Genomic DNA, 27338 nt, shown 5'->3' on the forward strand with positions numbered 1-27338 from the left:
TATAAAATGGAAGTTTTCACAGTAATAGAGGAAACCTGCAAGACCATGGTGAAGGAGCCCGACTGTAATACAGATGGGCAGTTGGTTGAATGATGTTAAGGTAGATCTGGGAAATGAGGTTCTGCTCAGCAAAGGAAGTTAACTTTTGTGCTGTGCTTGCTTGGTATTCCAATGAGGGTCGGGTTACTTTAGTTCATGCACAGGTTGTTGCTTTAATCTACCATAGTGGGAACAGGTGAGGGTCTGGTGTGAGAAAACTGGTAGCAGATGTAGAGCAGAGTGGGCTATACTAGGTTAAAGCACGAGGAAGCAGGTTTTCTAATTTCTTAAGGACAGAGAAACCAGTCATTTTATTGACACCTTGAAAATTAACAGAATTAGAAAATTTGATATTTCCTCTAAATCTAGCCATTTGAAGAACATGGATACCAATAGATCAAAACAGCATTTCCCAAACCAGAATCCAGACAAAAGGCCCAAACCAGAGCAAATGAGTATAAAATTATGGTCTAACAAAGTTATACAATCCAGACCGCAAGGGAGAGTATCTGAGGAAGAACAAATTGATAACCAGTGGCCATGTGCTTGTGTAAAGTAGAACAACCTCTAATGCCAAGTGGGGCTATCTGGATTTGGTCCTGCTTATTCTAGCTCAAGAGTTATTAACCTGGGGTCCGTGGATTCAGAAGACAGGTGGGCTTCAGGCAGTCCGTGAACTCCCTGCAATTATATGCAGAATGTAGTGTATTTGTACATTTTCGGAAGGTTACTCTTTGTTCAGATTGTCAAAGAAACTTAACACTCCCCAAAGTGGAGTGTGGGCAGTATAGTTGGATGTGCTTGGAAGCTGTCAGAAATACAGGCAGGAATTCAGAAGACAGGTCAGAATTAGAAACAGATTTGGGATTCATAAGCAAATAAGGAGGCAGCTGAAACATTAGTCATAAGTGAGAGTGCTCAGGGAGATTTTCAAGAGAACAAGACATAAAACAGAAGGCAAGTTTAGTGTTGAAATAAGCTGAGGAAAGTGGTAAAGGTGAAGGCTGTTCTGGTAATTTGGAGAACAATCAGGAGAGAGGGGTGTTTTGGAAACGATGGGATAAAAGAGTTTACAGGAGGAGAGGGCTATCAACAGTGTGGATTCCCACCCAGAGGTCAAGTTAAAAAGGACTGAAAATGCCTCTGCAGGATTTGGGAGTTGAGATGTCAATGTCAAATTCTACAAGGACCATTTTGGCAGAATAGTGAAAACAGAAGTCAGGTGCAGCAGGTGAAATGATGGAGATGAGCTGAGGGGATGGGGCTATTTAAAATGGACTGATCTGTCAGAGAGATTGATAAGAAAAGGAGAAAAAGGGGACCCTGGGGAAAGAGGCAAGGGGAATAGAGGAAGAAACAAATTTCCACAAGTCACCCAGGCCACAGACAATGAAGGGCCTCTTAGAAAGCTCTGAACTTCTATCACCTTCCTCTTATATAAACCAGTAGGATCGGGAGAAGAGAGAACTCTGGCGTTGCAATACTGCATTATGGGAAAATCTCCTTGTCATCCACAATTGGGCTAAAGGAGTCCATTGCCCTCTCAATTGATGAGAAAACAGGCAAAGGGAACCCTGTAGGCTTCATCTATTCATTAAGACTAGGCCCAGGCAGAATCCTCTGCATTCCATGATGAGCATTAAAAACTAAATTATGAAACACTGCATAGAAAGGAGAACAGAGATGGTCTAAAAATAAGTATTCATGAGGAAAAAAGATTAAGTGAAACAAAAACAAGAATCCAAAGTATAGTGGAAAAAACTAGCTTCCTGAATTAGGGGAAAAAATCATGACTCTGGAGATCAAAGGCTTGCCTGTGTAGTAGAGACAGTGGAGAGGGGGACTCAGACATATTTTGGCAAAATTTTCAAACTCCGGATAAAAAATTCTACCTTAATACAGGAAAAAAATCATATATGCAAAATAATGGAAATCAGGCTTGAACACTACAAAAGCAAGCTTCATAGATATGTTTTTCGTTTTTGTTTTTTTGAGATGGACTTTTGCTGTTGTTGCCCAGGCTGGAGTGTGATGTTGCGATCTTGGCTCACTGCAACCTCTGCCTCCCGGGTTCAAGCGATTCTCCTGCCTCAACCTCCCGAGTAGCTGGGATTACAGGCATGTACCACTACACCTGGCTAATTTTTTTTGTATTTTTAGTAGAGATGGGGTTTCACCATGTTGGCCAGGCTGGCCTCAAATTCCTGACCTCAGGTGAGCCGCCTGCCTCGGCCTCCCAAAGTGCTGGGATTACAGGCGTGAGCCACCATGCCTGGCATCACTTCCATAGATATTTAAGGAGAAATATTATGATGCAACAATTCCAAACCCAGTTAAATTGAAATATATGTTTGAAGGCAACAAACCTATGCAAAGGTAAGGTAAGATCTCAAAGCGTATCACTATTGGATAAACCTTAAAGAAATTTTAACTGAAAAATATACTCTGGTTAATTTAAGAAATGCATCAAATAAAATCATAAGGACAGGTAAGCTTTATTATGAGAAACTGACAGCACACACTGAAACAGATTCAATATGTATCTAACTCTAAATGACAAATGTGGTTAAAATTGAATGTAATGACAAAGTGATTCTTAAAAAAGAGAGTCTTTGGCCAGGTGTGGTGGCTCATGCCTGTAATCCCAGCACTTTGGGAGGCTGAGGCTGGTGGATCACTTGAGGTCAGGGATTCAAGACCAGCCTGTCCAACATGATGAAACCCTGTCTCAACTAAAAATACAAAAATTAGATGAGCATGATGGCACGCACCTATAATCCCAACTACTCGGGAGTCTGGGGCAACAGAATCACTTGGACCTAGGAGCCGGAGGTTGCAGTGACCTGAGATCACTCCACCGCACTCCAGCCTGGGCAACAGAGCAAGACTCAGTCTCAAAACAAAACAAAAACAGATTTTAGAGAGGGGAATCTATAACCTATTATTGATCTTAGAAACATCAGAAAGGGAAAGAATTGTGGAAGCAAAATTGCTAAATATCTAAAATAACTATAGTAACTTTATCTTTAAAGTAACTGTTCATAAAAGTTTTTAAAATCTATACAAAGAAATGAACAGCATAGAAAAATGAACAGAAAACATAAAACATGATGTCAGAAATAAGGGTGAATATTGTAGCTATAAAAATAAATCTAACAATATTTATTTGCCTTGCCTTTTGGACCTAGTGGTAGTGAAGGTTTCCCCAATATTGCTAATCTCTGGGGACCTCATCATCTCTTGCTTATTCCCTTAACCCTAATTATACTTCTGAAAGTAGTTCCTTCATTTGTCTCTTTTAAAACCATCAGGAGTGTCCAGAATTCTTTTTCTGCCAAGACCATGTTTGATAATACATGGTAATCTTAATATCAAATTAGAATCAAAAGCTAAAGAGCAATAAAAGTGAGATTAAAAAAATCAGTAGTGGATATAAAACATAAAGCAAAGTCACTTAATATAAAATTAGATAGGTCGACCACGGTGGCTCATGCCTGTAACCCCAGCACTTTGGGAGGCCGAGGCGGGTGGATCACGAACGCGGTCAGGAGATCAAGACCGTCCTGGCTAACACGGTGAAACCCCGTCTTTACTAAAAATACAAAAAAATTAGCCTGGCCTGGTGGTAGGCACCTGTAGTCTCAGCTACCAGGGAGGCTGAGGCAGCAGAATGGCGAGAACCCGGGAGGTGGAGCTTGCAGTGAGCCAAGATTGTGCCACTGCACTCCAGCCTGGTCGACAGAGTGAGACTCTGTCTCAAAAAAAAAAAAAAAAAAAAAGACGAGAAAATAAAAATAATATACTGGGAAACTTCTAACATACTACTCTTCATCTGTGACAGATCATATAGCTAAAAAAAAGAATAAGGATAAAACGATCCAATATAATTTATAAAATTGAACTAAAAGATAATTAAACTCTGCATTCTACAGGAAATATATCTTTTTGTCTATTAAGAAAATATTTATTCATTCCATCCATTGTTTATCTTCTGGAACAATACTTTGCATGTAGCATGTATATGATAAATGTTTATTTAAATAGTAAGCAGAGGCTGCCTTTCCAAGATTTAATGGAACACTTGTACAAATTGATCCTATACCAGGCCTCAAAGAATATGCAATACTAGTCCAAAGCAAGTTTGCATTTTTAACTATAAATCAAAAATGTTAGGATTTATTATTATTATTATTATTATTAAGGGTCTTGCTCAGTTACCCAGGCTGGAGTGCAGTGGGATGATCATATCTCACCGCAGCCTCAAACTCCTGGGCTCAAGTGATCTTCCTTCCTCAGCCTCCCAAGTAGCTGGGACTACAGGGGCACAACACTACACATGGCTCGTTTTTAAAAAAATTTGTGTAGAGATGGGGGGTCTTGCTCTGTTGCCCAGGCTGGTCTTGAACTCCTGGTGTCAAGTGATCTTCCCATCTCAACCTCCCAAAGTGCTAGGATTACAGGTGTGAGCCACCATGCCCAGCCCCAAAATGTTACAAGTTAAAATGAGGAACTTTGAGCTCTGGGTCCTGACTGAGAAAGATGATCTGGGGGCTCCCTGCAGGTCCTTCCCTGAAAGGGTTGGCCCAATATGCTAATGTAGTTAAGAGACTAAAATACTTGCTGCATAAGACTGAAATGGAAAATAATGATAAATTAACCTATCTATAGATAATATAAAATGATGGTGCATACTTTTAAAATCGCTTTCATAATACTTATCAACACATTTCAAGGAGGGTATAATATACAAGAGGAAGTCCTGAAGAGGTAAGAGAATGATCCCAGGATGGCCTGAGGACATGTGTGGAGACAGACTAAAAAAGATCTGAATTCTTCGGTCTGAAAAAGTGATGTTTGAAGGGAACATAATACAATCACAGATGACATATATAAAGTAAATACAGTTAGTCATTAGATTCTAACATAAAGATTGAGGAGACACAACTTGAAACTAGAATGAAGTTATTTTAGAATTAACAAAAGGAAGTAGAATCAGAAAACATTAAGTGCCAGAAAGGATTTAAAGACTATCTGCTTGACTTCCTTTCTATTACAAATAACCAATTTCAACAAAAGATGCTAGGAAAAATTTATGTCTACATGAAAAAGAATGAACTGGGACCATAATTTTATACCCTGTATAAAAAATAAACTCAAAATGGATCAAGACCTACATGTAAGAGCTACAGCTACAAAACTCCTAGAAGAAAACAGGGCAAAAGCTTTGATATTTGGTAATGAGTTATTGGATATGACACCAACAGCAAACAGCATAGCCAACAAAATAGATAAATTGGAATACACCACAATTTAAAACTTTTGTGCATCAAAGCACACAATCAACAGGGTAAAAAGGCAACCCACAGAATGGGAGAAACTATTTTCAAATAATATCTGATAAGGGGTTAATATCCATAATATATAAAGAACTTCAGTAACTCAGCATCAAGAAAACAACCCAATCAAAAAATGGGAGAAGGACTTGAATAGACGTCTCCAAAGAAGACATGCAAGTAGCCAATAAATACACGATAAAGATGCTCGAAGTTGCTAATCATTAGGGCATGCAAATAAAAAGCACAATGAGATAGCACCTCACACCCATTAGGATGGCTACTATCAACAAACAGAAAATAACAAGTGTGGGCCAGGATGTGGAGAAATTGGAACTCTTGTGCATTGGTTATGGGAATGTAAAATGGTACAGCTGCTACAGAAAACAATATGGCACTTTCTCAAAAAAATTAAAAATAGAGGATGGGCGTGGTGGCTCACACCTGTAATCCCAGCACTTTGAGAGGCTGAGTTGGGAAGATTGCCTGAGGTCAGGAGTTCGAGACCAGCTTGGCTAACATGGCGAAACCGTGTCTCTACTACAAATACAAAAATTAGCTGGGTGTGGTGGTGCGTGCCTGTAGTCCCAGCTACTCAGAAGGCTGAGCAGGAGAATCGCTTGAAGCCAGGAGGTGGAGGTTGCAGTGAGCTGAGCTCACACCACTGCACTCCAGCCTGGGTGATGGAGCGAGACTGTCTCAAAAAAAAAAACAAAAAAAACAAAAAAACTGAACTAAAAATATAATTACCATATGATTCAGTAACTCCACTTCTAGGTATATATCCAAAATAATTGAAATCAGGGACTCAAAGAGACATCTGTATACCCACATTCTTAGCAACATTATTCACATTAACCAAAAGGCAGATGCAACCAACTGTCCGTCCATGGTTGAAAGGATAAACAAAATGTGGTCTGTACAGACAATGGAATATTCTTTGGCCTTAAGAAGGGAGGAAATTGTGACACATGCTACAACATCAATGAAACTTAAGGACATCATGCCACGTGCTATGCATTTGCAAAAGGACAAATGCTGTATGATTCCATATATATGAGGGATCTAGAGTCATCAAATTCATAGAGACAAAGAATAGTGGTTGCCAGGAGTTTGTGTGAGGAAGGAGTGGGAATTATTGTTTAATTGGTATACTTTTAGTTTTGCTAAATGAAAAGATTTCTGTGGATGGACAGCACCACAAAAATGTGAATACATTTAATGCCACTGAAATGTACACTTAAAAATGATGAAGACGGTAAATTTCATAGTATTTGTATTTCACCACAATTTAAAAAGCAAGAATAGGATTGATTCCTTTTCTTCAAGCAAAACCGCTCCCCTTCTTGAGTTCTCCATTTCTGTGAGTGGCACTATTTTACTTCCAGCTGTCTAAGCCAGAAACCTGGCCTCATCCTTGGTATCGCCTTCCTCCTCTTTCAACCAACATAGTCATTCAAAAATACTCACACATGTGCTGGTGGTTCTCCTTGCAAAGTGCCTTGAGCCAGTCCCGAACACCACATCTCTGTTTCAGGGCATCTTCACATCTCACCTAGATTACTACAGCAACCCCCTTTTGGTCTTCTGTGTCTGGTCCTAAACATTTCCAATCTCTTCTCCACTTTGCAACACAAGTTCTCTTTCTTTAACAAGTGAAAATCCGTGATGTTCCCTCCCTTCTGAGTAACTTCAGTGGCTCTTTGTTGCCATTAAAATAAAGTCCAAAATCCTTAACTGGGCTTACAATGTCCATGAGCACTGGGCTCCTCACCACGTCCATAGCCTGAGCGCTCAGTGTTCTGTGGCTTTCTGGTCATTAGCCATTCTGAAAACTTTCGGTTCTGGAACTTACCATGTTATCCCTCCTCTGGCTTTTATACACACTGTTCCTTCTCAGAACTGCTTCTCCTCCTCCATCCCATCTGAACCTTCTTTGATCGGACAATTTATCTTATTTACTCTAGGTCCTAGTTTGTTAATCACTGATTTCAGGAATATTTTTCTGATCCAGGTCTGTGCTGGGAACCTTCCTGGGTGATCCTGTGTTTCCATCATTAATCACTTTGAACACTGCATTGTGAGTGCCTGTTTACTTTCCTATTCTGGGTGAGAACTCAATAAGAAATCATGAGTAAATGAATATATACATTGTTCTGGAGAAGTTATAGTTCACTCAGAATCACTTAAGTAGGTCATTACAATGCCAGTAGTGGAACTAGTACTAAAACTCTAGTATCAGGAATTCTGTGCAGCATACTTTCCAGTACTATGGCACATGATGGGTAGGCATCATCAAACTCACCACCTCAAAATGAGTGAGAACAGACTTAGAATGAACCAGCCACATTTGATACATATAAATACTCTCCAAAGAGATGCCAAGATATGCAAACATTTTAGGTTTGACATTGTCCATGTCTCCCCATTTTACTTCTCTTTGGGTCTCAATTAGCTAAGAAGGACTAGAATAGAAGGAAGAGAGAACTGACCAGCTATAATAACGTCTAAGTTCCACTTGATATAATACTGGGTAAACCAAATTTGCCAGTATTAAAAAACCTTGATTTCACAACCAGTCTCTCAAATAGGCATTTATAATATAACTCATGAGGCCCCTCTATGCACACTACATACTGGATGGTGAAATCTTGCTTCCTGCATTAAAGCTTTGTCCTGAAGAAATCCAGTGTGTGCTGAAAATGGAGTGTTTCCCATAGTATACATATAGATATACAGATGTGAGTATATATGTTTAGAATATAAATCACTTAAAATAGTCAACGCTGTCATCATTTATAAAAGTAGTGGTGCAGAAGGGGAAAAATAAGATCACATCTTTTATTAGATAAAAGACTCCAAATATACATAAATTAAAACTATAATTTCATCTGTGCTTGTGCTGTAATTAATCTCTCATATTTTACAGATTTATGTCAACATAACTTGTCACTGAAATGCAAATTGTATTATGTATATAGTATGAGCATATTTTTCACAGCTATGTAACATGGTGCTACTAGACTCCAGCTGAAACTTGAAAATTACTTTATAGATACTGTGAATATGGATTTCTTCAATGCTTTCAGGTTCACAAACAATGCATACATTCTATATAATTCCAAATTCAAGCGAAACAAAGGCTTAAAACTTAATATAGAAATGAATTGTATTTTGAAAAATAGGATAATAAAATCATATTGAGTTCCTCATATCCCTGACAAATCTCTAACTCATTGGAAGTAAGATGAGTTTGGACTTAAGTAGTAAATATAGCACTATTCTCAAATGGTTTTTTAAAAGCAGACAAATACTCTAGTGTTGGTTAGTACTAATAAAAATTGAGACAAGAGGAATTACATATGTTTTGTTTATATAAAATAAGACATGGCAGGGTGCAGTGGCTCATGCCTGTAACTCAGTCAAAGTGGGCAGATTGCTTGAGCCCAGGAGTTCTAGACTAGCCTGGGCAACATAGCAAAACCTTGTCTCGACAAAAGATACAGAAATTAGCCAGGCATGGTGGTGCATGCCTGTAGTCCCAGCTACTAGGAAGGCTGAGGTGGGAGAATCACTTGTAACCTGGGGAGGTTGAGGCTGCAGTGAGCTGTGATCACGCCACAGCACTCCAGCCTGAGAAATAGAGCGAGATCCTATCTCAAAATAAAAAAAAATAAATAAAATGAGACATACGATCATAAGCTGCTTTAGTAATGGCTTTTGCTGCATTCTTCTGAATATCAGGAATTGTAGAGTTTTCTGCAAATGACAGGAGCTTTTTAAGTCCCCCTGTCTGCTGAATCTGCACCATGGTATCCATGTCTTCAAGGCAATTGGCTATCACTGCAAGTGCTTCTATATGAAGGTCATTCAATTCCTAACAATAAAAGCAAATAGAACTTTAGAAAGTTGTACTAAAATGTACACTTCCCAAATTTGACTGCAAGAGGAAATAAAGTCAGTCAGAACACAAAGTAATGATTTTTATTGTGACAGAGGCCCCAGGGAACAGGAGTTCTGCTTATCAATGTAACATCACTCTTCTTGGCCATGTGCCCTGTCTTTTCTCCTTTCCCTTACTCCAAAATGTTTTATAGATAAAAAGTAATGCTAGGGAGGAAACTTCCAGAAATGGTAGTCAATGAAGTTGCTCATACAGTCTTCCACAAAAAACAATTTTGAAATCTGGAGAAAACATTTTTTGAAAAAGCAAGACAGAAGCTGATGAAAATATATACTTTAAAATAATTTGTGACTATAAGAGAAGTATTGCGAGTGTGTGGCCGTCTTGCCTGAGGAAATCTACTGAATCCCCATAGCCATGGAAAACTGCAGTTTTACCTAAATAGCTAGAAATGTAAAGGGGAAATCCCAAAAGTGAGAAATGCTCAGAAAGGATAATCCACCATCATGAAGGGAAGGAACTCACTTTCACAGCAAATACATTGTGGCCAATATTCATGGAATTCACTGGTTTCACCATGTTGTCCACCATCCTGAAGCAGCTGGCTTGATAGAATGGCCTTTTGAAGACTCAGTTACAGCACCAGCTAGGTGGCAATACCTTGCAGGGCTTGGGCAAGGTTTTCCAGAATGCTGTATATGCTCTCAATCAGTGTCTACCATATGGTGCCGTTTCTCCCATAGCCAGGATTTGTGGGTCCAGGAAGGGTAAACATCACCCAAGGATTTTGCATCCTCTTCTAGGGTAAGCATTGGGAAATATTTGGTTGTATATAGGATAGTTGTATCATGTTAGGTAAAAGTATGATCTCATTATTGTCTGAAGATTATGATTTAAGAGGTATATGGGTACTAAAATGACAAGGAGAAAACTTGTGATGAATTTTTCTCTAGGCCACAGTACCCAGATATTTGGCCAAATACTATTCTAGATGTTCCTGTGAAAGTACTTTTTACATGAGATTAATGTTTAAAACAGACTTTGAGTAAAGCAGATTACCCTCTATGATATGGGTGGACCTCATCTAATCAGTTGAAGGCCTTAATAGAACAAGACGGATCTATCTAGCCACAGAGGGAATCCTGCCAGTACAGCACCCCTGGACTCGAATTACAACATTTCTCTGGGTCTTCAGCCTACTGGTCTAACCTGTGGATTTTGGACTTGCCAAGCCTCCAAAATAACATGAGCCAATTCCTTAAAGCAACTACCCACCCCTGCCCCCCAGTACACATCCATTGATATGGTTTGGCTCTGTGTCCTCACCCAAATATCTCAAATTGTGATCTCTAGGCAAATTAAGTAACATAATCCCCATGTGTCAAGGGAGGGACCTGATGGGAGGTGATTGGATCATGGGGTCAGTTCCCCCATGCTGTTCTCATGACAGTGAGTGAGTTCTTATGAGATCTGATGGTTTTATAAGTGTTTGACAGTTCCTCCTTCACATGCTCCTCTGCTGCCATGTAAGATGAACCTGTTTCCCCTTCTGCTATGATTGTAAGTTTCCTGAGGCCTCCTCATCCACTAGGATCTGTGAGTCAATTAAACCTCTTTTCCTTATAAATGACCCAGTCTCGGGCAGTTCTTTATAGCAGTGTAAAAATGGACTAATACACCCATATACACATGCACACGTACAATATACATGCATCCTGTTGGTTCTATTTCTCTAGAGAACTCTAATGTAGGGTATAACCTAAAATCTGAGTATAAACTATGCCCAGACCTCTGGCTGACTACTAAACTATACATGCATGGAGGAGACCCCAGGGACCCTGGTGAAAATAAACAGGCAAGGACTAGAAAGCATATCTTATCCTTGAAGAGGGAGCTGTGCTAGGTGAAATTGATTAATTTACTACTTTTAAATACAGTGCATTCCTCAATCCATGTGCAGCTCATTTGGCAGAATGCTGAAACCTTACTGGTCTGAGGTGTCAGAGGTCAGAGCCTGAGACTGACAGAGGAGCCACAGGTGACCGCCAAACTGTAGAAGCTCTGGAGAGACCTCCATGGAGTTGGGCTAAAAACAGCAGCAACTAGAAACTGTAAGAACTGAGCAGAGATAACAGCTGCACCACTAGAGAGACAGTGTGTAGCTCACCGCCTAGTAGAGCAAAATAGCCACAATCCTCAGAAGGACACAACAGAATCTGGAATCACTAGGAAGTATTATCTACAATGCTCATTCTTAACCATGCAAAGAAGAAACAGGAAAGTGTGACTCAAAGTCAGAAAAAAGTCAGTCAATAGAAATCTACTCTGATAGGGCCAGATGTTGGTGAATTAAGTAATTAAAGACTTTAAAGCAGCTATGATAAATATGTTCGCAGAGGAAAGCTCAATAGAGAAATGAAACTTCAAACATGGAAATTTAAGACTTGAAAAGTACAAAAACTAGAAAGAAAAATTCACTAGGTGGACTAAACGGCATATTAGAGATGCCAAAAGAATCACATAAATTGCATAGAGATCAAAAGACATTATTTAATCTAAAAAAATTGAAGAAAAGTGAGCAGAGCCTTAGAGTCTTGTAAAATATCAAGCAAGACAACATATATGTAATTGGGTTCCAGAGGGAGAGAAGGAATAGAAAAAATATTTGCGTAAATAAGGACTGAAACATTCTATGATTGGCAGAAAACACTAATTTACAGATCTAAGAAGGTCAAGCACCCCAAGCAGGATATATAATTGTATCACTTCCATGCAGAAGAGAAATGCAGAAAGCCAAACACAAAGAGCAAAGTGTTGAAAGCAGCCAAAGAAAAGTGACACATCATGTACAGGAAAATAGTTAAGCTTAATGGCTGAATTTTCATCAGAAATACTGCCATTCAGAAGAAATTTTAAAATGCTAAAAAAAAAAAAAACTAGCAGCCAAGAATTTTGTATCAAGCAAAAATATCTTTCCAAAATTAAAGGCAAAAGGAAGCCACTTCCAGATAAATTTAAAAGACAGAATTTATGCCATTATATTTACACTATAAGAAATGCTAAATGAGGTTCTTCAGGTTGAAGGGAAATGACCTTGATGACAACATGGATCTACAGGAAAAAATGAAAAGCATCAGAAATCATACATATGTGAGTAAATATAAAATACTAAATATTGATGGATAGATGAATATATGGATAGGTATTACACAAACACATGAATATATAATCCTTAATATCTTAAGGACACATGATATAGGACTCTTCAAAACAAAATTTATTACATTGTATTGTTGGGTTTGTAATGGACACAGATATAAAATATGTAACAATATTAAGAATAGGAAAAGTAGAGATACATTGTTAAAAGGTTCTAGTATTTTACTTGAAGTAGTTCAATATTAACTCTAGACTATTATAAGTTAAAGTTAACTTGCGTGTTGTAATCACTACAGCAACCACTAAACATAGAACAAAGAAATATAGCAAAAAAGCCAAGAGAGGAATTAAAATGTAACACTAAAAAAACCCTACAGGGGCCGGGTGGGTATGGTGGCTCATGCCTGTAGTCCCAGTACTTTGGGAAGCCAAGGCAGGAGGATCACCTGAGGTTAGGAGTTCGAGACCAGCCTGGCCAACATGGTGAAACCCCCCCGCCCCCACCAAAAATACAAAAATTAGCTGGATGTGGTGGCACATGCCTGTAATCCCAGCTAGTTGGGAGGCTGAGTAGGAGAATCACTTGAACCCAGGAGGCGGAAATTGCAGTGAGCAGAGATCGTGCCACTGCACTCCAGCCTGGGCAACAGAGCAAGACTCCATCTCAAAAAAAAAAAAAAAAAAAAAAAAAAACACTACAAAAGGCAGGAAGAGAGGAACTGTGGAATTAAACAGATCAGACAAATATAAATGGGAAGCTTAACTATAACCAAATCAATAATCATATGATAATTGAAAACTAATCAAAAGGTAATTAAGTGGAAACTGACATATTAATGTGTTCAATCCATATACATATATTATCTCTTTAGTTCCTTTTAAAAAGTTTTATATTTTTCAGTGTATAGACTTTGCAAAAATTCTGATAAATTTATCTCCATGTAGTTCATATTTTAGGAATGTATTATAAGTTCAATTGTACTTTTTCTTTCACTGTTTTGTTCATTGCTCACATATAGAAATATAAATTTTTATGTATTGAACTTTCATTCTGTGACCTCGATAGATCTATTTATTAGTTCTAGTCAGTTTCTGTAGTCTTCTTAGGATTTTCTGTATAAATGGTCATGCAATCTGAATAAATAACAGATGCAATCTGTGAATAAATACAGTTTTACATCTTCCTTTCCAGTTTGTCTTTTTTTTTTTTTTTTTTTTTGTGAGACAGAGTCTCGCCCTGTTGCCAGGCTGGAGTGCAGTGGTGCGATCCTCCGACTCCTGGGTTCAGGTGATTCTTCTGCCTCAGCCTCCCAAGTAGCTGGGATTACAGGCACGTGCCACCATACCCAGCTAATTTTTGTATTTTTAGTAGAGACGGGGTTTCACCATGTTGGCCAAGATGGTCTCGATCTCCTGACCTTGTGAACCACCCACCTCAGCCTCCCAAAGTGCTGGGATTACAGACGTGAGCCACTGCGCCTGGCCCCAGTTTGTTAGTCTTTTGTGTCATTTATTTATTTGGGCTTATTGCCCTGGTTCCAACCTCCAGGACAATGCTGAATAAAAATTATGGGAGCAGACACCTGTGCCTTGTACCTACTCTTAGGTGAGGATGTGGAGAAGCATTTTTATTTTTCACTCTGTATATTTTTGTGTTCTTTGAATTTTTCCCACCGGAATATATACATAGATACATACCAGTTCTTAAAAAACCCGTCTCACATATTTCCTAGCTCTAACCATAGGCAAGTTATTCAATCTCTTTGAGAGGCATTTTTCTTATTTGTATAATAGGATTAATGCTATAATAGGTATATATGATTATATATGTAGTGATAAACTTATTATCGATACTTTCATTTTATAGATAAAGATACCATCACATTCCTCAGTGAATTTCAAATTTAATAAAATCACAATCCCTGCCACCTAGTAGGTGCTTCCATCCCCTTTCCTAATTAAAAGAAGACAGGTAAAATATCAGATAGGTGAGAATACTATGGCATATCAGATAAACCCTGTGGTTAGTCACTTTTTACCTGTGTGACATAAGGCAAATTAAGTAACATTTCTGGTTTCAGTTCCCCTTTTAAAAAACAGGATAAAATGTTTACTATATAGTGTTACTAGGATTTTGCATCACAAGTGTAATTATAGGGGATCACATATGGGATCCACAAATCAAAGGCAGGTAGGTCCACATGGCTGGGAACATGCTTGTGCCATCGCTGCTCTTTTATATTGTACTTCATTTTCCCAGTGCTGTATCATCAAACTGAGTTCTCATTTTTTTAGAAAAAAATTTAACAATTGGATAGTTTGAAACAGAATACAAAGTTATTACTCCGTTTTACTCCTTCAATATGTTCCTATCTCTGGAATTTCTAAGAGGTACTTCAAGTAGATTTCTGTTATTAGAATTAATTTACTAAATATTAAAGTAGGGATACTGGATCTGAAATCTGTTTATTACTGTTTCACTAAGGAATTAGTGGCTAAAGACACAGGACACATTCAGAAGAGATCTGAACCACTCAAGTCAATTAAACGGTTTTCAATAAACTGCTAGATGAGTTTTTGTAACCAGGAGATCCCAGAAGGCACAGATATTCTTAAAGTTCAATTCTTAAGGAGCTTATTAGCAACTATGAACATTTAGCTCCAATATTATTAAAATGCATCTAGAAGGTAAATTACGCTTCTGCTTTATCCCAGAGAAAACCATAATGAAGGTTAAAAGACTCACCCTAGGTGTTTCAGGAAATCAAGACGAAGATCATAGACAAGAATTTAAAATTCTTAAGTCTGCTAAGCTAGAAGACTTTTAAAATTAGTTTATAATGGCCTCTACAATTAGCCTGATTTAAGCAGGCCAGTAAACTTTATGTAGCAATATGCAAATTAATCCATTATACTTAATACATGTTAAATAAAATTTCACTTTTAAACATTTGGGAGAGATACATTTCCTCATAGAGGGTGGAATGAATGAAACTAAATACCTTAGTTTCTAGGATCTTAATAAGATGGTCCAATCCTTGATTGTCTCTTAGCATTGTTCGAGACTCCTTATCATTTGTAATAACACCTAAGGCTTTGAGAGCCAACAACTGAATCACTGGATATTCTGACTTCAAGAGATCTAAGATAGGAGGTATTGCATTTAGTTCTTGAAGTGTAGTTCGACACTGAAAATCCTGCCACAAAATACAGATGAACAAAACAATTTTTTTAAGCAAAATACATTCTCAAGAATGGAGAAGTTCTGTTTTCTAACACAAGAACATAAGTTACAATTTTCCCATCTTTTATTCCAGATTCCCTTCCAAAATAACTCACAAAAATAAGAAATCTTTCAATTGACAACACCAAAATTTATTTTAACTGTAATATGTAGACATTGTCTACAACAGAAAATATACATGATCTATGACTTTTGTAGTATCTATTGTTTATTATACAGCAAATTCTGATTAAACAGCATTATAATAAAATCTATGCATAATGAAAATCTTTTCACACTTGAATATACTGCTTCAAATAGTAATTAATACAATGAAATGGCATTGATTCCTTATTATCTCATTCCTTATTATCTCATTCAAATGGATTGTTTATGAAATACCTATTAGCATGCAGTACTGTTGACAGGCCCTCTGCATGCAAATTTACAGCAGGTTTATTCAGATACATGACCTTTATTTAAGACATTTACACAATCAAGCGGTCATTGTAATCTAGACAATTGTGCCTGTATGTCTATGATTCTGTGTGAGTGAAGAAGTGGGTGGGGGAGTGTAAGAAAACAAGCCAAGCAGCCATGAAAAGCTCCCAAACTCTTTTAAGACATGACACCTTTAGTCAAAACATGGTAAATAGTACTAAAGGTGGAAAAGGCTCCAATTATAGCTTAGCTTTCCCCTGTCCATCCTTCAATTGATCGCTAATATTCAGTTTCCTTTAGACACAATTGTAGGTTGCTTTTTGTCATGGGTTGAATTGTTCCCCCAAAATATATGTTGAAGTCTTAACCCCAGTACCTCATAATGTGACCTTACTGAAAACAAGGTCATTGCAGATATAATTAGTTAAGATGAGGTTATCCTGGAGTAAGGTGGGCCCTTAGTGGTGTCCTTGTACATTTGGTGTCCTTAGGAGAGAGAGATGACAGAGGGAGAGCTTGCTGAGATGCAGCCGCAAGCCAAGGGACGCCACCAATGGATGGCCACTACACGAAGCTGGGAAGAGGAAAGGAAGGGTCCTAGCTGGTCTCAGTGGGGACGTGGTCCTACTGACACCTTCATTTTGGACTTCTGGCCTCCAGAACTGTGACTGTCTGTAGTTTTAAGCCACCTAGTTTGTAGTACTTTGTTACAGCAGCCCTGGGAAACTAATACACAGTTTTTAGCCAGTGCTGCTGTTAAGAATTGTGGAGGTAATGATTTTGATTTCTTCTTGATTAAGACAATAGGGAAATAGTGCTCTAAGGAGTCTTGGGATTTAAAACACCAACACACCTACAGGAATATTTAATCAAGTAGGTAAAGCCAAAGTGACCGGAGAAGGGAAAAGAGGGGCTGAGCTTCTTTATAAGGGTGTCTTTTTTAGGGAGGTGGGGGTGAGGGTGAAACCAGTCCTGTCGAGTAGCAACGGCATGCTGGGCCAGGAATTTTGCTTTTGCTGCCTTTTGACATGAGCCTATTTGTCTCTCTTTGCCTGAATACGTTGCCTCTCCATTAATCCTCTTCTTCACTCTTGTTTTGGTATCTCCTCATTCCCTACTCTATTAATGGCCATTTAAAAGTTGCATCTTTCCAATTTCAGGTGATCTAAAGCTCATCAAATGGGCATGCTGATTGTTAAGGAATCTAAGCAGCAGAGAAGGCTGTTCAAAGTGTCAGGAAGCTGACCTGCTGTGGGAGTGAGGGTGTGTGTGTGTGTGTGTTCCAGGGGTGGGGGTGCAAAAGACAGGACTGTAGGGGAGGGGAAGGTTGGCAGTTTCTTTCTGTGACAAAGGAAAACAGCACAGTGAGGTAGCATCTTGCTATTGTGGGCAATGACTTCTGTCCTGCATACTCAAATCACTAGATTTTTAGCAACAAATAAGCCTAAACCAAAATCTCAGTACATTGAATAGGGTATATATTACATCCAATGTGCTTAGACCACCAGGGTTCAATTAATAGTAACTGCATAGGTTCCACATATTAGATAGATTTCCTGTTTCAAAAGAAGTACATTTTATTTGCATGCCATTCTATTCTTTAAAAACAAATACATTTCCAAAATACTTTTTCACAGGAGACGACGACTTACAAAATGTGAAAATTGAAAGATATCTACATTAAGCTTCCATTATTTTTTTTCTCTGAATGATAAATACCAGTAACAAGAAGATCTGATGATGCAAAACTGGTGAGTTTTTACTTTTTTCTATTTTTAATGGGAAGATAAATTCTAAAATCAGCTTTCGTCAGAACACTTTTTAGAAATTAATCTTACCTGCACCAAGTTGTAAATGCATTCCATAGAATTCTTCTTTACATCCGGGTCGGGGCTACTCAGTAGTCTGATGAGTGGCTCTAATCCCCCATGTTCAAATATTTGCACTTTACTGGTGTACTCTGCAGACATGTTTGCTAGACAAAGACTAGCAAACTCATGGATAACTACTTCTTCTGTGTATCAAAAATAAATAACACAAGTATGCCAACTGCTTATTATTCAGCCACTACTTTAAAATATGCTTTGGAGACCAAAGCTCCACAAATTGTATCTTGCTTAAAGCTCACCTCTTTTATAAACTCAAAATTGAGCTGTGGTTTGAGAGATTTTACACTTTACAATATTTCATGAGTGATTTTCAATATATAGTTTAATCAAGTGTAAAAAACCAGTTCCATTTTTTAAAACAGGTATAGAATGCAAAGTTACCTTCTGGAGCAAGCTGGGCAATGACAGAATTCATGACATCTAACTCCCTTAACAATTTTTTAACATCATCTACAAAGGAAGAAACAGAATATTGATGTTTATTAATAATAATAATAGGCGGGTGTGGTGGCTCATGCCTGTAATCCCAGCACTTTGAAAGGCTGAGGCGGGTAAATTACTTGAGGTCAGGAGTTCAAGACCAGCCTGGCCAACATGGCGAAACCCCTACCCTACTAAAAATAATGAAAATTAGCCAGGTATGGTGGCTTGTATCTGTAATCCCAGCTACTAGGGAGGCTGAGGCAGGAGAATCGCTTGAATCTGGGAGGCAGAGGTTGCAGTGAGCTGAGATCACGCTGCTGTACTCTAGCCTGGGCAACAGAGTGAGACCCTGTCTCAAAATAATAATACTGATAATGGTAGTATCTACTGAACAGTCCCTTATGAGACAGGTAATATTATTATCTCATTTTACAGACAAGGAAATTGAGGCTCAAAACCATAAAGCAAGTGGTGGGGCAGGTTTCATACCTAGGTGGGGCCAACCCCACACATTCTCTAGCCTGCCTATATTCCTCGATCATGAGCTGTATTTCCTTCTAAGACGCTAGAAACAACCATAAAAGTGCAAAGTGTGCCTAGAACACACATCAGAAGAGTTGAGTCACTGTGCCCTACATTTATTTATTATGTAATAGTAATCTGTGTGTGTGTGTGTTGCTGGGAGGGTATTTTTAAATTCTGATTTTAATAAATTTTGTACAGAATGCAAGTAAGAATTACCCAGCCTATTTTAATTAATACATCTTGATTGCTTACATTCAATTTGATTATTAGAAATGCCAAAAATGCTTAAAAATAAGTATATTGACTGTTTTAAAGTGCATTTTTATACTATTTTTGTCAGCCTAATTAAAGCTAGACAGGTATGCCTGTGTGCAGGGCTCTAATCTCAGTTCCACTACTAACCACCTGCATGACTTTGGGCAAATAAACTAATGCTTTGAGATATCTATCCTACTTTTAAAATAAAGAGTTGCATAAGACGTATTACAAAGGTTTGTGTGTGTGTTTTTGTTTTGAGACAGGGTTTCGCTCTGTCACCCAGGCTGGGGTGCAGTGGTGTGGTCATGGCTCACTGCAGCCTCAATCTCCTGAGCTCAAGCAATCCTCCCACCTCAGCCTCCCAAAGTGCTGGGATTATAGGTGTGAGCCACCATGTCTGGCCACAAACTATGTTTGTTTCTCAAATTCAATGGTATGTGAGTAGAGTAAAACATAAGAAATCAAAAAATCTTCCCTTTTTTGCTTATAATTTTCCTTTTTTTGTTTTTAGTTAAACATTCATTATGATACTAACATAGAATGGTTACACAGATAATTTTTGTGATAAATTTAGGAAGGCCCATAATTCAATTGAGTACTGCCTTATTTAACTTCTGTATGCCTCTATTACCTCAGATGTAAAGGGAATAATAATAGTACCTACCTCACAGGGCAGTTAGATAGGACTAATTGATTTAATATATCAATAGCACTTAGCACAGTGCCTGGCCCCTTGTCAGTGTATGGAAGTGTTAACTAGTATTATCATAGTCTAAGTTGGTGGGACATGCACTCCGCCATGACTGTCCTCACCCTGTTGCCATCTCCGGAAACACTCCCAGGCCCCTGCCTTACAGCACGACTACCATCAGAGCTCCCAAAGTCACTGCCTTCCACTGATTCCTCGCACAGGGCCCCATCTGCTTCCAGCACCGCAGCTGCCCGCAAATGCAGTCTCTGTAGCTGAGGCTGTAATGGCACAGATGCCACACAAAACCGCCCTTCCACGTCTCTCCCCAACTTCCACTCATAACTCATAACTGTCCCTGAACACACTCATACCACAATCCCTGCTGGACAAGGAATAAGGAGGCCTCACTGTCGTCACATGGGGTCCAGGGAAAATGGCGGGGGGCGGGGGGCAGGAAGACTAGGAAAGAATCCCTGCTTGTGTTTTGCTGAGATCATCGTAAGATGGGGAAAGTATAGTGATTTTAGCCATGTACCATGATAGGCATGTGCTTATTCAGAGCAGCCTAAGTTTCATGTTAGAATTCAGTCTCCACTAAGAGTGTCATTTAAAATTTATTATGAGTTACAGGGTTTTTGGTGGCTGACTCAAAAACTACCATTAGAAAATGACAAGGAAACTATATCCTGTTCATAAGTCACAGACTGCGTTTATTGGCATGGTGTTCAAACTGATATTCTAATGGACATGATAGCATCTTTTAACTAATATTTACCATCATATTATATGATACTAATGTTATTTAATATATAATATATAATTACATATTAATATATTATACCAATATAGTAATTATTGATATTTATATATTGATATTAATCACATATTAATGTTAATCATGTACACATGATTAATATTACATAACATTAGCTATATATTATATATTAATATAATAATATGACATATATGATTCCGAGCAAGTAATAGGTCTGATTTAAGGAGTAAATGCACTTTCTAAAATTTATTCTTTTGAGAGACAATCTCACTCTGTCACCCAGGCTGGAGTGCAGTGGCGCGATCTCAGCTCACTGCGACCTCCACCTCCCAAGTTCAAGCAATTCTCCTGCCTCAGCCTCCCAAGTAGCTGGGATTACAGGCACCCACCACTATTCCCGGCTACTTTTTGTATTTTTAGTAGAGACGGGGTTTCACCATGTTGGCCAGGCTGGTCTTGAACTCCTGACCTCAAGTGATCCACCTACCTTGGTTAAATGCACATTTAAATTTATCTTTTGCAAAATATAGTTTGCAGTTTCAAAAAAATGAGTTTATCAAAACTCTTTAGGCTTTGTTCACTATGAAATATATATGAAATGTAAGATACGTATAGGCAGGCAAATTACATTACACTAACTCAAGAAAAATAATTTTAAGAGAAAATGATTGCTCTCTCAGCTTGTAGGACTACATCCCAATTCTGACAGGAGTTTTTGCATGGATGTGCTTGCACATATTTTCCTATTTTAAAATTATCCCTTAAAATGTGAAATCACACGTTTGCTGCATTATACTGATAGAATGTTTTTGTGAACATTAAAGTCAGTTGAAATAAAATTGAAACAGATTCCTTAATGTTAAATTTAAAAGAATGATAATGCTTTAACATGGGATTATTTGATTATTTTTAAAAGTTGATACTTACTATTAGAAGCCAGGATTCCAAATATCATAGTAGCATTTCTTCTTACGATTTTGTCTTCATGGGTGAGTAGCTTAGTTAAAGGTTCCACAGCTCCAAGTTCAAGGAGGGTTGTTTTATTTTCCTCACCTGACATCACACGTAAAACAAAACCACATGGATATTATCGATCTCATCAGCATTCTGCCTTGTGCCATTCCAATTTCTTATTTGCCATTTGCCTTTCACATTCCTCTTGGCTTCCATTCATATTTCCCTCAGAATAAACTTAAAGGACAGGCATCCTGGACATTTCCTCCTCTCCCTTCCCCTGTTTACAAAGCTGACTTCATCTTGTCTTCAGTTCTGAGCTCACACTGCACCTCCTTGGAGCAGTCCCCTGCAATCACCCTATCTACTACTGTCACCACATCCAAGTCTGTCTCACCCCTCTTTATCCTGCTGTATTTTTGTCATGTCACTTAACAACCTCTGGGTTTTGCTTGCCTACTCCACGATAACTCTCCATAAGGACAGATGCCCTTCCTGCCCTATTTTCTCATACCCTTGGTGCCTTGGACAGTGCCGGTCATGTAATAGACACTCAACAAATACTTCCTTGCATAATTAATTCGTTCTAGCCCTTTTTTGTAGATTTGTTAGAATTGTCTATAGATGTCATCACATTAATTTTATGTGCCAAAGCGACTGAGCTAAGGGATGCACAAATAGCTACTAAAACATTTCTGGGTGTGTCTGCAAGAGTGTTCCTGGAAGAGATTAGCATTTGAATCTCTAAACTGAGTAAAGATGTGCGCTCACCAATGTGAGTGGGCAATATCCAATCTGTTGAGGGCTTGAGTAACAGAGGGTGTAAAAAGGAAAAATCCTCTCTCTTTTTGAGCTGGGACATCCATCTTCTCTTGCCCTGGGACATCGGAGCTCCTATTCTCAGGCCTTGGAACTCTAGGACTTTGCAGCAGCTTTGGTTCTCTGGCCTTAGGACGCAGACTGAATTACACCCCGGCTCTCCTTATTCTCCAGCTTGCACATGGTATTGTCGTGGGACTTCTCAGCCTCCACAATCATGTGAGCCAATTCCCATTACAAATCTTTTCATATATATCTACGTATGTCCTATTGGTTCTCTTTCTCTAGAGAATCCTGACTAATACAATGCAAAAGATAACTGTAATAATAGAGAAAACAAATTGAGGAGGGGTGTTTATGGGAACTCTACTTCCCATTTTTCTTTTCTTTCTTTTTTTTTTTTTTCTTGAGACAGAGTCTTGCTCTGTCACTCAGGCTGGGGTGCAGTGGTGTGATCATGGCTCTCTGCAGTCTTGACCTCCTGGGCTCAAGCGATTCTCTCACCTCAGTCTTCTGAGTAGCTGGGACTACAGGCAACCACTACTATGCCTAGCTAATTTTTTTTTTTTTCGATTTTTTTGGTAGAGATGGGGTCTCACTATGTCTCCCAGGCTGGTCTCAAACTCCTGGGCTCAAGTGATACTTCTGTCTCAGCCTCCCGAAGTGCTGGAATTACAGGCTCCACAAGACACTGTGCCTGGCCTCATTTTTCTATAAACCTAAAATTGCTTACAGAAAAAAAGTCTAGAAAATTTTTTTAAAAGATATTCTACAAATTGTGAGAAAAATTCTGCAAATATATGCCTGATACAGAAGTAAAGGATGTATATCCAGAATATATAATTTCTAAAACTGAATAAGAAAACAACCAAATTTTAAAATATATGTGAACAAATGATTTGAACAGATACATCATCAAAGAGGATATACAATGACAATAAAGTACATTTTTCTCTACATCATTAGTCATTAGGGAAATGCAAATTAAAACTGCAATGAGATACCACTTCACACCCACAAGGATTAATATAATCAAAAAGATGAACAGCAACAAGTGCCAGCTAGTGTAGAGAGAAATTGGAACCCTCATAAATTGCTGGTGAGAATATAAAACAGTACAAATCACTTTGGAAAATGGTTTGGCAGTTTCTTAAAATGTTGATGTACACTTACCATATGACTCAGGCAAACTGTGGTAAACCCATATAATGGTAGCAATAAAAAGAAGTGCTACGATATGAATTAATCTCAAAATAATTAGGGTGAGTGAACAGAGCCAGATTATGTCATCTTATATAAATCCAATAGAGATAGTTCTACCCCTTTTTCTAATCTGTGAGAAAGTTTTTAACTACAAATTTTCTGGATGCCTTCTATTTCTTTTTCTTGCCTGATTGCATTGGCTAGAACCTCCCATACAATGTTGAATAGAGGTGATGATAGCAGACAACCTTCTCTTGCTCCTGATCTTAGGGGAAAAGCATTCAGTTTTTTACCATTAAGTGTGTTGTAAGCCATAGGTTTTTTTGTAGGTATCTTTTATTAGGGAGAGAAGGTTTATATCTATTCCTAATTTGCAGACATTTTATCAGGAGTGGATGTCGGATTTTGCCAAAAAAGGTTGTTTTGCATGTATTAAGATGATCATACGGTTTTTCTTTTTTCTTTTAAAAAATATATTTTTTTCTTATTGCTGCTGTAATAACAAATCTAGTGGTTTAACAACACAAATTTATTATCTTATGGTTTGGAAGTCAGAAGTCTGATACATATCTCAGTAGGTGAAAGTCAAAATGTTGGCAGGGCTATCTGTGCTCCTTAGGAGCTAAACTCTATGGCGGAATCCATTTCCTTTTCTTTTCCAGGTAGCATTCCTTGGCTAGTGAGCCCCTTTCGTCTTCAAAGCCAGAAATCACACCCTTCTGACCTCTGTGTCCACCATCATGTCTTCTCCAATTCTGACTCTCTTGCCTTCTTCTTTCACCAGTAAGGGCCTTTGTGATTGTGTTGGCCCAACCTAGATAATCCAAGGTAATCTCCTCATCTCAAAGTCAGTTGGTTAGCAACCTTAATTCTATCAGCATTCTTATTTCTCCCTTGTCATGTAGCATACTATTTTCATAGCTTCCAGGGATTCTGATGTAGATATTTTGGGGTTATTTTTCTACCTACCACACATGGTAAAATACCTTGATTAATTTTCAGTTATTAAGCCAACCTTGCAATCTGGGAATAAGTCATTTAGTCATGATGTGTTAGCTTTTTTTATACATTGTTAAATTTTATTTGCTAACATTTTGTTCAGAATTTTTACATCTATGTTAATAAGGCATACTGACTTGCAGATTTCTTTCTTTTCTTGCCTTTTGCTGTTTGGGCCTTTATACAGTAGTGGTGGCTTCACAGAATGAATTGGGAAGTATGCCATCATTTTCAATTTTCTGAAAGTATTTGTGTGTAATTAGTATTATTTCTTCCTTAAATGTTTCATAGAATTCACCAGTAAAACCATCTGGACCTGAAGTTTTGTTTGTGAGAAAGTTTTTAACTACAAATTTCAGTCTTTGTAATATAGAGCTATTCAAGCTGTCTTTTTTAGTGAGCTTGGAAATTTACGTCTTGAAATAAACTTGTCCACTTAATCTAAGTTGTAGAATTTATTGGTATTAATTTATTCATAATATTCCTCTTATCCTGTTAATATCTGTAGGATCTCTAGTGATGTCCCTTCTCCCACTCCTGATATGGATAATTTGTCTTCTCTCTTATTTTGTCTATCAATCCATCTCGAGGTTTGTCATTTTTACTGATCTCAAAAAACAGCTTTTCATTTTTATGGCCTATCAATTTTTTTTGTTTTCTATTTCATTGATTCATACTGAGATATCTATTATATCCTTATAATTACTAACTTTTGGTTTAATTTGTTTTTTGTTTTTTGTTTTTGTTTTGAGACGGAGTCTCACTCTGTTGCCAGGCTGGAGTGCAGTGGCATGATCTCAGTTCACTGCAACCTCCACCTCTCAGGTTCAAGAGATTCCCCTGCCTCAGCCTCCCAAGTAGCTGGGATTACAGACGCACGCCACCACACCTAATTTTCTGTATTTTGGTAGAGACGGGGTTTCACCATGTTGGCCAGTATGGTCTCAATCTCCTGGCCTCATGATCTGCCCACCTCAGCCTCTTCAAACGTCTGGGATTACAGGTGTGAGCCACTGTGCCCAGCCTTGTTCTTCTTTTTCTAGTTTCTTAAGATAGAAGCTGAGATTACTTGTTTGAGACTTTCCTTGTTTTCCAGTATAGGCATTTAGTGCAATAAACTTCTCTCTAAATACTTTGAGTGGCATCTTTTGCTGTGTTTTAATTTTCAATTCTGATTTTTGTTTTGATTTCTTCTTTGATTCATAAGTCATTTAAAAGTATGTTATTTATTTTCTAACTACTTAACAATTATCCAGAGTTTTCTGCATTATTGATTTCTAATTTAATTCCATGGTGGTATGAAAATACATTTTGTGTTATTGGAATCACTTAAAATTTATTGAGGCTTATTTTATGGCCTAGAATATGATCTATTTGGATAAATGTTCTGTATGCACTTGAAAAAAAATGTGTACTCTACTGCTCTTAAAGTGTTCTATAAATATTAATTAGGTTAAATTCATTGTTATTGTCAAATCCTTTATATCCTTATATATTTTCTGTCTACTTGTTCTTTTATTTATTGAGAGGAGTATTTAAATCTCCAGCTTTAATTGTGGATATCTATTTCTCCTTGTATTATTAGCTTCATGTATTTTGAAGATCTCATATTTGGTACATAACTGTTTAAGATTTTTCGGCCAGGCACACTGGCTCATGCCTGTAATCCCAGCACTTTGGGAGGCCGAGACAGGTGGCTCACGAGGTCAGGAGATCGAGACCATCCTGGCTAACACGGTGAAACCCTGTCTCTACTAAAAATACAAAAAATTAGCCGAGTGTAGTGGTGGGCGCCTGTAGTCCCAGCTGTTTGGGAGGCTGAGGTAGGAGAATGGTGTGAACCCAGGAAGCGGAGCTTGCAGTGAGTGGAGATCGCACCACTGCACTCCAGCCTGGGTGACAGAGCAAGACTCTGTCTCAAAAAAAAAAAAAAAAAAAAAAAAAAAGATTTTTCACAGTCTTTTGATTAACTGATCCCTTTATCATTATAAAATGACCGTCTTTATCTCTGGTACTGCTCTTTTCTCGGTTTACTTTTATAATATTAATATTTCTGTTACTAATGCTTGGGCTTTCTTTTGATTCATGCTAGCATGACATATCTGTTGTCATCCTTTTGCGTTATTTTTGTCTTTATATTCTAAATGCACTTCTTGAAGGTGGCATGTGGTTTACTCTTGCTTTTTATCCAATATACCAATTTCTCCCTGTTAATCAAGGTATTTAGGACATTTATATTTAATTTGATTTTTGATATAGTTAGATTTAAATCCACCATCTTGTTATTTGTTTTTTATATGCCCCATTATTCCATGTTTTCTTTTTTCTTCATATTCTGCTTTCTTTTCTATGTATTCTGTGAATATTACTGATTCCATTTTATTTCTTTCATTGGCTTATTTAATATTATCATTTATTTTGTTATTTTAGTGGTTGCATTAGGGTTGCAGTATACATCTTTAACTTATCACAGTCTACTTTGAAGTGGTATTATGCCCCTTCACATATGAGATCCTAACAATAGTATACTTCCATTTTTTCCCTTTCTACCTTGGGGCTGTTGTTGCCATATATTTTATTTATACATATGTTTCAAATTGCACAATATATGATTATTTTTGTTTAAAATAATAAATTTGCTTTTGAAGTGATGCAAATAACAAAACATACATGTTGCCATTTCTAGCACTCTGTATTCTTTTT

General features: G+C 37.8%; 1 protein-coding gene across 4 annotated transcripts in view; it reads right to left on the minus strand.

Moving 5' to 3' along the window:
- ARMC3 (armadillo repeat containing 3) overlaps positions 1 to 27338 on the minus strand; it is a 111927-nt gene that overhangs the window by 62063 nt on the left and 22526 nt on the right. For 3 of the 4 annotated variants that reach the window (XM_030818463.1, XM_030818464.1, XM_030818465.1), the window contains exons 4-8: positions 21588 to 21713; positions 18370 to 18438; positions 17938 to 18113; positions 15438 to 15632; positions 9066 to 9249 (exon numbers count right to left, since the gene is read on the minus strand). In XM_030818463.1, coding sequence (XP_030674323.1) covers positions 9066 to 9249; positions 15438 to 15632; positions 17938 to 18113; positions 18370 to 18438; positions 21588 to 21713 — 750 coding nt within the window. The remainder of the gene's footprint in view (positions 1 to 9065; positions 9250 to 15437; positions 15633 to 17937; positions 18114 to 18369; positions 18439 to 21587; positions 21714 to 27338) is intronic. The other variant, XM_030818466.1, reaches the window with a different exon arrangement.

Source organism: Nomascus leucogenys, chromosome 9 (assembly GCF_006542625.1).
Source record: "Nomascus leucogenys isolate Asia chromosome 9, Asia_NLE_v1, whole genome shotgun sequence".
In the NCBI taxonomy this organism is placed as follows: Eukaryota; Metazoa; Chordata; class Mammalia; order Primates; family Hylobatidae; genus Nomascus; species Nomascus leucogenys.